This window comes from Embiotoca jacksoni, unplaced genomic scaffold (genome assembly GCF_022577435.1).
Source record: "Embiotoca jacksoni isolate LCO1_2020_lvr unplaced genomic scaffold, fEmbJac1.0.p SCAF_17, whole genome shotgun sequence".
Taxonomy (NCBI): Eukaryota; Metazoa; Chordata; class Actinopteri; family Embiotocidae; genus Embiotoca; species Embiotoca jacksoni.
Window position 1 is genome coordinate 1,490,420 of NW_027185307.1, and position 14,436 is coordinate 1,504,855.

General features: G+C 44.7%; 1 protein-coding gene across 3 annotated transcripts in view; it reads right to left on the minus strand.

Annotated features, from left to right (window-relative positions):
- Window positions 1-14,436, minus strand: part of LOC138199279 (phospholipid phosphatase-related protein type 5-like) — a 96,963-nt gene that overhangs the window by 24,776 nt on the left and 57,751 nt on the right. For all 3 annotated transcript variants that reach the window (XM_069151228.1, XM_069151225.1, XM_069151227.1), the window contains one exon: window positions 12,688-12,938. In XM_069151228.1, the coding sequence (XP_069007329.1) occupies window positions 12,688-12,938 (251 nt within the window). The remainder of the gene's footprint in view (window positions 1-12,687; window positions 12,939-14,436) is intronic.

Here is a 14,436-nt window from a genome sequence, read left to right on the forward strand (position 1 = left end):
CATCCCAGAATAGTTTGTGAAGCACCATTTCTCCAATGTGTATTTGAGTATGTTGGAGCTCTGAACTTTTCCATCTGCCCTCGTAGGAGTTGTCTGAACTTACAAGAGATTGTCTTTTTTCTTTTTTTTTTTATCAGATAGCTGTTGCCGGTTTGAACGCCAACATGAAGCAGGAGCACTTCCAGGAACATTAAACACATCCAGTACATTCTGGAACTTAATACTGAATATCTGGCTTCCTCTCAGTTTTGTAGCAGATCTGACGGTTTGTCTGGTCTTTACCAAAAATCCTGTCTTTCATATATAAGACAAGAAATGATGCCCACACAGCTGTGATTACAAGCTGGGTGTAATTAGTTTTGCATGTCAAGTGTTCTTTAGACATTAGATTTATTGTACTTTATGATGAGACCAGGATATAAGGTTTCAATTTACATAGAAAATATTGAAATGTTGTGTGTTTTTTAATAAAACCAGTGAAACAGTACTTTCTCAGAAGTTGTGTGAGTGTGCAAATGATTGCAAAAAATTTAAAAAAAATGTGTAATATGAAGTCAGGAAACTTGACTCAACTCTGAATACTGAATGTTGATGAGGATTCAAACTTTTTTACATTCTCAAAACAGGAAAATGCTGAAAATCGACATTATTTCAGTTTGACTTTCAGAAATATTCAGAAATCTCCATCCTGTGCTCCCGATGTTGTCCTCGTGTTTTATTAAAACCTCGGTGGTGAAATGCTACCAGACAGCTGTGACGCTCTGCAAATGTGACCTGATATATTAAGTCCCTCCTCGGGGCCACTTTCTGTTTGCTGCCCTGTATTTAGAGACGAGCTGGCAGATCTGCCGTCGGAAATACAAAATGAAAAAAAAGACGTGAGTCAATGGGAGGAAAAAAAATAACGGGAAAGAAAGAGATGGAGAGTAAGAGACAGAAAACAGTCGAGGAATGAGAGAAAATAAGGACAGGAAGTAGAAGGAGAGGATGAAGCTCAGAGAGAGACACATGAGGAGTGTGTGTGTGTGTGTGTGTGTGTGTGTGTGTGTGTGTGTGTCGGGGGGGGGGAGGGGGGCGGGCAGAGGATGAAAACAGAAGAAAGACCAAATATATACTATCTCTATAACTGATACTGACACACATGCACAAACATTTACAGAAAAGTGTCTGTTGACTTTTTAATTGGATATTTCCAAATATTGTTTCTGCAAAATCGTAACATTTTGATATTGAGTGCATCTTCATCGCCTTCACTGACAACATGTTTCTTTTGTTTGCAACTATTTCAGCTTCTACCAGCATTATTAACATTTATTTTAAACATGACCATTATATAAAACATTATAGTCAAAACTCAGTCGTGTTTAGAGAGCACAATAAGCTTTTGTTAACCTTAAGAAAGTAAAGACGTATTTTAAAAGCTTCACATTTTCATATCTTCTCGTGATGTTCGTGTTTCCATCATGGTTTCATGTTGTGGTCGAGTTTTATTTTTTGGTCTGTTGTTTTTTTCTGTCTTTGCTGTGCTGCAGCTGATGAAGTTCACACAGCTGACAACATTTTCATTGAATATTCCCTGATTGGCAATCTTTAAAAATGACGCCCGTTTTATAACAGATAAGTCTGGTTTCTGGTACCCAATGTACAGTTAACAAACCCTTCAGTGATCTGGACACTCAGTGCAACATTTTACACACTTGCAAATCTGATCAGCTTCTATTAATAAATCCTTATTAAAGTGCACTCAACACAAGTAGAAACTGCATTTTGCAGAACTGTCACCTCCAAACTTACACAACCATGTTACACATACAGTAAATCCAGAAAGTATTCACAGCGCTTCACTTTTTATACATTTTGTTATGTTACAGCCTTATTCCAAAATGGATTAAATTCATTTTTTCCCTTAATATTCTACACACAATATCCCATAATGACAAAGTGACAAAAGTTTGTTTAAAATTTTTGCAAATCTATTAAAAATAAAGAAGGAAAATATAACACTATATAATTATTCACAGCCTTTGCTCAATACTTTGTTGAAGCACCTTTGGCAGAAATTACAGCCTCAAGTCTTTTTGAGTATGATGCTATAAGCTTGGCTCCTATTCTTGGGCAGTTTCTCCCGTTCTTCTTTGCAGGACCTCTGAAGCTCCATCAGGTTGGATGGGGAGCGTCGGTGCTCAGACATCTTCAGATCTCTCCAGAGATGTTCAATCGGGTTCAAGTCTGGGCTCTGCCTGGGCCTCTCAAAGACATTCACAGAGTTGTCCTGAAGACATTCCTTTGTTATCTTGGCTGTGTGCTTCGGGTCGTTGTCCTGTTGGAAGATGAACCTTCACCCCAGTCTGAGGTCCAGAGCGCTCTGGAGAAGGTTTTCATCAAGGATGTCTCTGTACATTGCTGCATTCATCTTTCCCTCCATCCTGACTAGTCTCCCAGTTCCTGCTGCTGAAAAACATCCCCACAGCATGATGCTGCCACCACCATGCTTCACCGTAGAGATGGTGTTGGTCAGGTGATGAGCGCTGCCTGGTTTCCTCCAAACATGACGCTTGGCATTCAGGCCAAAGAGTTCAATCTTTGTTTCATCAGACCAGAGAATTTAGTTTCTCATGGTCTGACAGTCCTTCAGGTTCCTTTTGGTAAACTCCAGGTGGGCTGTCATGAGCTTTTTACTGAGGAGTGTCTTCCGTCTGGTCACTCTACCATACAGGCCTGCTTGGTGGAGTGCTGCAGAGATGGTTGTCCTTCTGGAAGGTTCTCCTCTCTTCACAGAGCAACGTTGGATCTCTGTCAGAGTGACCATCAGGTTCTTGGTCACCTCCCTGACTAAGGCCCTTCTCCCCCGATCGCTCAGTTTGGCCGGGCGGCCGACTCCAGGAAGAGTCCTGGTGGTTCAAACTTCTTCCATTTACAGATGATGGAGGCCACTGTGCTCATTGGGACCTTCAATGCTGCAGACATTTTTCTGTACCCTTCCCCAGATCTGAGCCTCGATACAATCCTGTCTCGGAGGTCTACAGACAATTATTTGGACTTCATGTCTTGGTTTGTGCTCTGACATGTCAACTGTGGGACCTTATATAGACGGTGTGTGTCTTTCCAAATCATGTCCAATCAACTGAATTTACCAGGTGGACTCCAATCAAGTTGTAGAAACATCTGAAGGATGATCAGTGGAAACAGGATGCACCTGAGCTCAATTTTGAGTGTAATGGCAAAGGCTGTGAATACTTACTATGTACATGTGATTTTTTTCGTTTTTTATTTTGAATAGATTTGAAAAAAAATTAAACAAACTTTTCTCACGTTATCATTATGGGGTATTGTGTGTATAATTCTAAGGAAAAAAAATAATTCAATCCATTTTGGAATAAATCTGTAACAACAAAATGTGGAAAAAGTGAAGCGCTGTGAATACTTTCTGGATGCACTGTACATGTCAACACCCCATCTGGCCTCATTGTAGTGTTTCCATATCAAACATGGGTAAAAAAAAAGGAAGGAGGAACAGAGAGAAAGAGAAGCAGATAAATAAAGACGGGAGGAAACACGTCTGCGTTGGCTTTAATCAGTGATCTGTGGAGTCGACGCTGCCGAGCCTCTCAGGGACTACTTGTATTTCATGAAGATGTGTGCTCTCTCCTCCACGGACAGATCAAATGCTTCTATTCTTAATTTTGCAAATGATTTACATTTCATCTCTTTTGATTATTAAGGACTTAAGAAATATGATGTTTCTCCTCTTCCAGTGTAAAATGGCTGTACAGCAGCGTGCTATTATTCATGAATATAAATAGTTCTACATAATTAAGATGAATAAAGATGCTCTGTTTGCATTTTTTATAGCTCAAAAGTAACCTGCTCCAAAAACAGTTGTGTTAACGGTGTTTCCCGGTGCACGTCGTTATTCTCATAACTCAACGAGTGGGGAGCCGATCATACGTTGACACAGTGATTCAAACCTGCTCTAGTTTTTGCATGTTTGGCTTCGTGTTTGTTCTATTTGTTATTTGTGGAGTTATTCTCAGCTGATCTCAGTTTTTGGGTTTTAGATGCATTTTTACACCGAGGCAGGTTTGATTTTCAGGTTTCAGTCTTGCAAAGTTTCATCAGTTGACTGCTGACTTCCTGTTGTGTGTCTATGGAGTCTCAGCATGCTGCTGCTTCAGACGGGGAGAGAAAGTCATGAGTGAATAAGCTGCACCTGAAACCTCCTCATCTCCGCCTCCTACAGCCGAGCTACAACCAGCCTACCATCTGCTTTACTCTGGTTACAGGGAACTCCACCTGCTCTCGGCTTCCTCCCTTCAAGTCTAATTTCCTCTGGACCACCAGTGTCCCGGGCAGAACCAGGCAGAACCGGACAGAACCAGACAGAACCGGACAGAACCGGGAAGAACCAGACAGAACCGGGAAGAACCGGGGAAGAACCGGGAAGAACCAGACAGAACCGGACAGAACTGGGAAGAACCGGGCAGAACCGGGAAGAACCAGACAGAACCGGGAAGAACCAGACAGAACCGGGCAGAACCCTCCACTGGGATCTTTACTGAAACACTGCCCGTCCTCCTAGAACCACTTTACTGTCTGTCCCTCATGTTGCGTCATATCAAAGACAAGCATCTAGATATCATGTACCGGAATGATGTGAATGATGTGAAGCTCCAGGGAGCTGCTGTGGTAGAAACTGTCCTGAGGACGTTAGTAGAGAAATCTCCATCTTCCTGCTCTCTTTGTGTCATCAGCATTACAGACACTATAGAAGTCTGCTACAAGATTGATGTGAATGTCTGGTAATCAAGATGATTTCAGAGAGGTATATATAGTATATAGGTATATATAGGTATATAGAGGTATATATATATATATAGCCTTCAAATAAAGTTGACAAAATTTAGTGAATAGAAAAGTGCTGAGCTGTGAAGTTTGTCTGAGTCGGACTGTGCTGGCATCCCTCCAGCCGATCTGCTCCCTCAGGCCTCCAGAGGAAATACAAGCTGCGCTGCAGGAAAACAGCTGCAGCATGCACTGTTTACTCAGAGGTGAATATTAATGAGGTGTAGAAATAAAAACAAAAATGTGTTCCATTTAAAAAAATAAATGTAAATAATGTGAAAGACAGACAAATGAACCAGTTATTAATGCAAACTGTCATTAACTGTGTGCGTTTGGTAAATCAAACACTGGAGCTTCTGATCAGTCAAACTTAAAAACCTCATTCAGCAGAAACATGCTGTCTCTAAATAATCTGATGTTCTCAGTTCAAAGGAAAAACAGTATTTATCTCCAACCTACTGAGCTGTGACAAACTATCAAAACATACAGACACAGAGGAATTAAAACCACGTGAATGTGAATTTAATTAATGTTTGTTATTCGTAATTAATAATCTTTTGTGTTTTTCCATTAAAACAAATGATTAAGTTCAGCTTTAAATGACAACTGTCCATCATCTAAATCCTCCTTATTAAAGAAAAGCTGCAGTATTATCCACCTCTCAGCGTTCTCCTCTGAATGGATGAGTTGTTCTGCAGAAAACAGGTTGGAAGACAAAAATAAAGTCAATTATCCATCCAACACTGCAGATTTCCTTCTCCACCGACATAAAAACGACTTTTATCCAATAAATTTCTGCTGTCAGAGATTCAGATGGGATGTGAGGCACTGACATACCGCTCATTGTGTAAGTCCGTCTGTCCAACCTTTCTATGTCTCAGACACATCCTGTTTGTAAGGTCAGACATCAGCAGCTGTCCTCTGATGGACGCAGCTTCACACATCAACACATCCTTCTCTTTCTCCAGTTGAAACGGTGTCCTGTGTTGTTCCACTCAGACAGAAGCACACGGAGCTGCCTCAACATGTCAGATAATTCAAAGAGGAATTTCAAAGGGATTTTTAACTCATTTGAGCAGGAATGTAAATCCTGGTGTTCTTCTACTCGAAACTCAGGACGTTCCTGTAACGCAGTCGAGATGTCTTGGAGATGTGGAACCGGCACCCACTGATCCAAACACCGTTTCCACTGCACGGCAAGCTGCTGCAGGAGGGACCTCGTTTCACATGTTAGGAAGATCTTTTGGAGAAGTAGTATCTGCAACAGATCCACAAGGAGCTGGATGCGTAAACAGCTGACTCTTAATTAATGCCACATATTGATGATTAATGATATCGCTACAACACTCAGAGAACATGTCTGTACATCTCCGTCCTGATCAGTTCTGTCTGAAGTAACAGCCTCCATGGACTTCTCTGCTCAACCCCCCAAGTCTCGCCGCCATCTTGAACTGTCGCGGTGTGTACGAAGTCTCGTGACCACATCCACCATCTTACCCTCGCTGTCCGGGTTAACTGATTTATCTACTAACAGATAAATCAGTCAAGCTCTAATTATTTTACCCACAAACTGCATTTTGGTAACGAGGAGATCCTTCTGAGGTCCAATGAATCGGACGGTATTTCCCCAAAACGTTTCATATTTACAGTTGACAGTTTGGCTGATAATGTTGCTGCCCTGGTTTAATTAGACCCAATTCAAACCTGTGCAAATGTTATGATCTGGTGTTTCTGGGGAGTTTCATGTTTTCATAATCAAACAGAATCGGCAACAATAAGATGATCATTAATAATAAATACAGCCATGCAGGGATATTTTTGGACCCGATGAATTGTTCATGCTGTTGGCAGCAGCTCAATGACACAAAACAAGTTAAAACATCACATTCAGATCCTCCAGATTACTGAAAGAGCTTCACAGCTTCATTTGGATAAATCCTCAGGTTCAGAGGAGGCTGGAAATCTGTGGCTGTAATGACCAAGACAATGAGAGTTTGGAGACGGGTAATCATCCTCTCCTCAGAGCTGCAGGCACACACACACACACACACACACAGACACACACACACACACACACACACACACACACACACACACACACACACACACACACACACACACACACACACACACACACACACACACACACACACACACACACACACACACACAGGCCTCGGCTAAATGACCCACATAACAGAGGAAATCTGCTCCCCCATCGTGCAGAGAATCACTGATGGTCCGAAGCCATGAATCCATCAATTACAGGCAGAAACTGAAAATCCAAGAAATCGGAGCATCAGCGAGACGGAGAGGAAACGTTTGAGCTGTTTGTGGTTCTTACAGCAGAAATCTGCTGCTGCCAAACGCTGAAGGGTCAGTTTGATGAATAGCTACAAAACCTTATTTGATTTTGTTCTATTCTTGTGAGGACAGAACAGTTAGTTCTGGTTCCTGCCTGATGCAGAGTGACACATCTCCTCCACTATGAGAGGGTTCGGCTGCTGACCGGCCGGTCGCTGGTTCCCTCCTCCTCCTCGCTGGTTCCTTCCTCCTCCTCCTCCTCCTCGCTGGTTGTGGGAAGTTGCTGGATGTTGGCAGGACATACAACTCTTTCATATATAAGCAGATATGAGCATCCTGAACATGCTCAGGAGGCGACGAGTCAGCAGGCCACCGAGAACCGGGATGTTCTCAGCTTCCAGTGATCCTGTACCCATCCTTCAACATGGGGTCGTGCATCAGCAGCATCATCATTATCATCATCGTCATTATCATCATCATCACTGCAATATGAGGCGACAACGTGGCCTGATTCCGCCAAATATGGTTTTCAGTTTTCTTCTCTGTGAATGCGGTCCGGTGACTCTGCTCGTACCAACGCTTGAACTACTGCTCTGAAGGACGGACCAATCAGAGACCAGTGTCAGAGACCGGGGTCAGAGGTCGTGTTGGACCTCCAAATTCTCAGAAATTACAGCAGAGATGGCTCATGGTAATAAAATAACGCTTCAAGTGACGGGGCAGCCGCTGTGGTGGACGTTCATTCAGCTGGATGATCTCTCAAAACTCATCACATCCGTGTCAGTGTGATAAAAGTGCACATTTGAGCTTTTAATTCAACCAGTCAAAGGTCCCAGCTGTCAGCTGGATGGATGATCATTTGAAAGAAATATGATTCATCATGTTTGAACTCTCATGAGCTGTTTTTAATGTGCGATTCATGTTGTTTTTATTCCTGTTAGCTGCTTTTACGTTGTGACTAATGTTGTGTGATTTTTACTTTCATTACATTTTTTGGGATCATTTTAACCTGTAAAGCATCTTTGAGTATCCTGAAAAGCACTATATAAAGAAAATGTATTATTATTACAAGATGGCGCCGTGCTAGTGGCAGCCTGTTGTGCGTTTTAGTTTTAAGACTTTTCACTTTTTCTCTCTTCTGAGTTGTTTTTGTTTTCTTAACGTTTTGTTTAAGTGACGGTCAGACAATGGACCGTAACTTTTTTTTCCTCTTTTTTGGTGGCTTTTCTGTTACTTTTTTCCCTCTTTGTAACGGAGAGCCACACACAGTGGACTGGTGCCTTTGTTTACTCTCGTGATCAGCTGATTGCATTGAGTAGACCTCTACTGCTGCTGCCCGGAGCGAGGCCTGAAATCCCGGAGGAACTTCGGAGAAGACGTCGGGGTTGCAGAACTGGAGCTAAGCTTAAGGCGAAGAGGAGGAAACACAAACCATCGGTACCGGAGATCTTAATGGGGAACGTGAGGTCGTTGGTCAACAAGACGGACGAGCTCGGCGCGCTGGTAAAGACCCAGCGGGAATACCGGGAGTGCAGCATCATGTGTTTCACCGAGACATGGCTGCACTCACATTTCCCAGACCACAGCACGGCCATACCGGCTTCAGGACTGTTCGGGGGGACGGAGACGTTGTACAGAGCTTTAAGAAGAAAGGTGGAGGGATTGCAGTCTATGTGAACGAGAGGTGGTGTAATCCCGACCACGTGTGTGTGAAGGAACGTTTCTGTAGCCCGGACATTGAACTGCTAGCCGTGGGGATGCGCCCCTATTATTTACCGAGGGAGTTCACGTCCGCCATTGTTATCGCTGTGTACGTTCCTCCATCAGCTGACGTAGAGGCAGCAGTGGACATCATCCACTCCACTGTGTCTAAACTTCAGACTCAGCATCCCGGTGCATTTTTGTTAGTTACTGGAGACTTTAACCAGTCTGGATAAAGTACTGCCAACTTTTCACCAGTATGTGAACTGCCCCACACGGAACAATAAAACTCTGGACTTACTGTATGCTAATGCCATGGATGCATTCAGTACTACTGCCCTTCCCCCCCTTGGTAGATCAGACCACAACCTGGTCCTGCTGACTCCCAAGTATGTCCCCCTGGTGCAGAGGCAGCCTGTGACCACCAGGACTGTGAGGAGGTGGACACAGGAGGCTAAAGACGCCCTGCAGGACTGCTTTGAGTCCACGGACTGGGATGTGCTGTGTGGACCACATGGGGAGGACATCAACAGCAGGACGGACTGTATCACAGAATACATCAAATTCTCCCCAAAAGATAAGCCGTGGATCACCAGTGACCTGAAGGTGCTTCTTAATCAGAAGAAAGCAGCCTTCAGGTCTGGGGACAGGGAGGAGCTCAGGAGAGTTCAGCACGACCTGAAGGAGAAGATGAGGGAGTGCAAGGACTCCTACAGGAGGAAGCTGGAGGCCAAACTCCAGCAGAACAACTTGAGGAGGTGATGACCGGGATGAAGGAGATTACTGGGTTCAAGGGGAGAGAGAGACAACCAGGGGGAACCTGGAGAGGAACAACCAGGGGGAACCTGGAGAGGAACGACCAGGGGGAACCTGGAGAGGAACAATGAGCTAAACTGTTTCTTCAACAGGTTTAGTTCACCACCCTCATCTGTCTCCTCCACACCTCACACCTCCCAAACACCTCCGCTGCCTTCCCCCCTCCCCCCTCTGCCCCCCCTGGTGAGCTGCATGGACCCAGAGCCCTCAACTTCAAAGGGCTCTTCCACCACTGACCCCCGTCCTCCCTCTCTCTGTGAGGACTGGCCAGGTTAGGAGACAGCTGGAGAGACTCCACCAGCGCATGGAGAGACTCCACCAGCGCAAGGCTGCAAGACCCGACGACATCGGCCCCGAGGTCCTGAAGACCCGACGGCATCGGCCTCAGGCTCCTGAAGACCTGCGCCATCCAGCTGGCTGAGGTCCTACAACACCTCTTCAACCTGAGCCTGAAGCAGGAGGAAGTCCCGGTGCTGTGGAAGACGTTGTGCCTGGTTCCAGTCCCTAAGAAGACGACTCCATCTGGCCTCAACAACTACCGACCGGTTGCCCTCACATCTCATGTGATGAAGGTGCTGGAGAGGCTGGTCTTGGCCCACCTCAGGTCGCTGGTGAAATCTTCTCTGGACCCTCTGCAATTTGCGTACCAGCCTCATGTGGGAGTGGACGATGCCATCATCTACCTGCTGCAACGAGCTCAGTCTCACCTGGATGGAACCGGTGATTCTGTGAGAATCACTTTCTTTGGTTTCTCCAGTGCATTTAACACCATCCAACCACTGCTGCTGAGTGAGAAGCTGCGGGTGGTGGGGGTGGACACGTCCACCGTCTCCTGGATCACTGACTACCTGACAGCCAGACCACAGTTTGTCCGTCTGGGCAGTGTGCTGTCTGATACGGTGGTCAGTGGTACTGGAGCTCCTCAGGGAACTGTTCTGTCCCCCTTTCTGTTCACCTTCTACACAACTGACTTCCAGAACAACTCAGAGTCAAGACATCTGCAGAAGTTCTCTGATGACTCTGCAGTGGTAGGATGTATAAGGGATGGACGGGAGGATGAGTACAGGACAGTAGTGGAGGACTTTGTGGAGTGGGCTGGTAGAAATCACCTGCTCCTGAACGTGGCCAAGACCAGAGAGATGGTGGTCGACTTCAGGAGGAAGACGACGGCTCCACAACCGCTGAGAGTTCTGGGAGAGGAGGTGGACATGGTGGAGGAGTACAAGTACCTGGTGTCTCCATGACAACAGACTGAACTGGAAGACCAACATCAACGCTGTCTACAAGAAGGGGATGAGTCGACTCTTTTTCTTGAGGAAACTTCGATCCTTTAATGTATGCAGCGAGATGTTGGAGATGTTCTACCATCTGTTGTGGCCAGTGCATTGTACTTCGCTGTGGTCTGCTGGGGGAGCAGCATTGGAGCCGGAGACACCAACAGACTTAACAAACTGGTTAACCCTCGTGTTGTCCTTGGGTCAAAATGACCCGCAGCTGTGTTCAACCAATTTCTATTTTATTTTCATATATTTTGGGATCATTGGTAGTGAGGGTTTCTTTAAAGAATGATGACCAATGATCCCAAAAAATGTAAAAATATAGATATAAAATAGAACTTGGTTGAACACAGCTGCGGGTCATTTTGACCCAAGGACAACACAAGGGTTAAGAAGGCCGGCTCCATCATTGGCTGCAAATCTGGACAGTCTGGAAAAGGTGGTGGAGAGGAGGACGCTGAGGAAACTATTATCCATATTGGATAATCCTGACCACCATCTCCACCTGCTGCAGAGACAGAGGAGGACGTTCTCCTAAAGACTCCTCCAGCTCCACTGTCACAGGAACAGATACAGGAGATCATTCCTGATACAGGAGATCATTCCCTGATACAGGAGATCATTCCAGATACAGGAGATCATTCCTGATACAGGAGATCATTCCTGATACAGGAGATCATTCCTGATACAGGAGATCATTCCAGATACAGGAGATCATTCCTGATACAGGAGATCATTCCTGATACAGGAGATCATTCCAGATACAGGAGATCATTCCTGATACAGGAGATCATTCCAGATACAGGAGATCATTCCTGATACAGGAGATCATTCCAGATACAGGAGATCATTCCTGATACAGGAGATCATTCCTGATACAGGAGATCATTCCTGATACAGGAGATCATTCCCTGATACAGGAGATCATTCCCGATACAGGAGATCATTCCAGATACAGGAGATCATTCCAGATACAGGAGATCATTCCCGATACAGGAGATCATTCCAGATATAGGAGATCATTCCTGATACAGGAGATCATTCCAGATACAGGAGATCATTCCAGATACAGGAGATCATTCCTGATACAGGAGATCATTCCAGATACAGGAGATCATTCCAGATACAGGAGATCATTCCCGATACAGGAGATCATTCCTGATACAGGAGATCATTCCCGATACAGGAGATCATTCCAGATACAGGAGATCATTCCAGATACAGGAGATCATTCCCTGATACAGGAGATCATTCCAGATACAGGAGATCATTCCTGATACAGGAGATCATTCCTGCCCACTGCAATAAGACTGTACAATAACTCACACAAAATCCATCACACAACAATAACTCCCTTGCACTGCTGTTTTGTTTTGTTTTGTATGTTGTTGTATTCTAATTCATTGCACTGTTGTTTAGGTTTAGGTTTTGTTTAGGTTAGTTTATTTAATATGATTTGTCTTTATATATTAATATTATTATTATTATTATTATTATTAATATTAATTATGTTATTTTATTGTATAGAATGGGAATTTTTTTTATGCTGCTGTAACATAAAAATGTCCCTCTGAGCGATTAATAAAGTATATATCTATCTATTATTATTAAAGAAAACACAATCGTTGTTTTTATATTTTCTTTGTATATTATTTAATAATGGATAAATCTCTGAAAAGAAGACCCAAGTGGTAATAAAACTAGAGGTCTATATTCGAAGAGGACTAAACTAAGGGGAGGAACTCACAGCCAGGTAGAGCGCCGCGTACACGCTGAGCGCCGCCTCCTTGGAGGGGAAGGTTTTGCGGGCGCGCAGGATGTCGTCCTGGTTTCCTGTGCACGCCTCCTGGTGGCTGATGTAGCGAAGCACCTGCTGGCAGCCCAGCGCCGTGTAGTTGGGCTTACAGACCGTCAGGAAGTAGGGAGCCAGGTTCCCCGTCACTATCTGCCCCGCGTTGACGAAGATGTCGACAGTGAAGAGGCCGAAGGTGTAGACTCCTGGGAAGAAACAGGAAGCTGTTACCATGGAGACAGCAATAATAACAATGTCCAAATATAGTTTATATGTCCAAATATAGTGTCTGTCCTGACCTTTAAAAAGACGCGTGGTGTTGACAGATTGACAAAGTGCTTCATAAAACAACAAGGACGAGACATAAATCATTCAAATAACTTGTGTTTTCAATGTGAATGATGATAACCTCTAAAACCAGAAGAAGCCTGTTTGTGTAACGTCTTCACAAGCAGCAACCAGCAGTGATGTCACCCGTTGGTTTGTGAGCATCCCATCAAACAGACACGCCTCCAAAACAGGTCTTCTTGAATCTTCTTTTCTAATGAATGAGGGATTATTTTCAGATGGACCTCCAGAAAACTAATAAGAAGGAGTGACTTTAGCTAACAACACCGAGATAACTGATGGACACATTTTATTCACTTTGGATTTGATGAGAGAAGTTGAATGGGAGTCTATGGAGCCGGAGGCTTTTTGGAGCCGACCTCTAGTGGCACTCGCTGGTATTGCAGCTGAAGACACTTCTGGATCAGAACCATTTTACAGACCTGAAGCTACGAACTCTTTTATATCCAGTCTGTGGTCATGACGGATCATTGAATCATGAAACAGGCCATAAGTCTGCAAAGACACCTCAGGATGAGGAACACAACACTGCTGCTTACACACACAACTACACAACTACACAAGAACTACTACACAACTACACAACTACACTGTAACTGTAGTGAACTGCTCTGAAACAAGCCACCACGCTTTATGTCTGTGAGTGAAGGGCTTTAACAGAAATGATTACTTCCCTCCTACAAAAACCCTCCATCACACATAAACACAGACACACACACACACACACACACACACACACACACACAAACTTGCAGGATGCTTCCAGCTGCTTTTCCAATCATTGTTAGTGTTTGTGCTGCTCTGAGGAACATTTAGGTGACATGAAGACGGCAGAAACAATCATCTCTTCTTATTCCACGAGTTCCTTTTTTTAAATGTCAGTCTCCCCTCCCTCCTCTCCTCTCCTCTCCTCTCCTCTCCTCTCCTCTCCTCTCCTCTCCTCTCCTCTCCTCTCCTCTCCTCTCTCTCCTCCCTCTTCTCTCTCCTTTCCACCCTTTCCTGTCCTCTCCTCTCCTCTCCTCCCCTCTCCTCTCCTCTCCTCTCCTCTCCTCTCCTCTCCTCTCCTCTCCTCTCCTCTCCTCTCCTCTCCTCTCCTCTCCTCTCCTCTCCTCTCCTCTCTCTCCTCCCTCTTCTCTCTCCTTTCCTCCCTCTCCTCTCCTCTCCTCCCCTCCGCTCCTCTCCTCCCTCTCCTCTCCCCTCCCCCCTCCCCTCTGTCCATCCTGACAGCTCCATTTCTTAACAAGCATCAAAAGGATTTTGTCAGCCGTCGTCACGCAGCGAATCAGCTTGACGCTGTCCTACTTTTCATAGACTTGGATGTGGAAATGTGGCCAATCTGTGTTTTACGGACGCCTT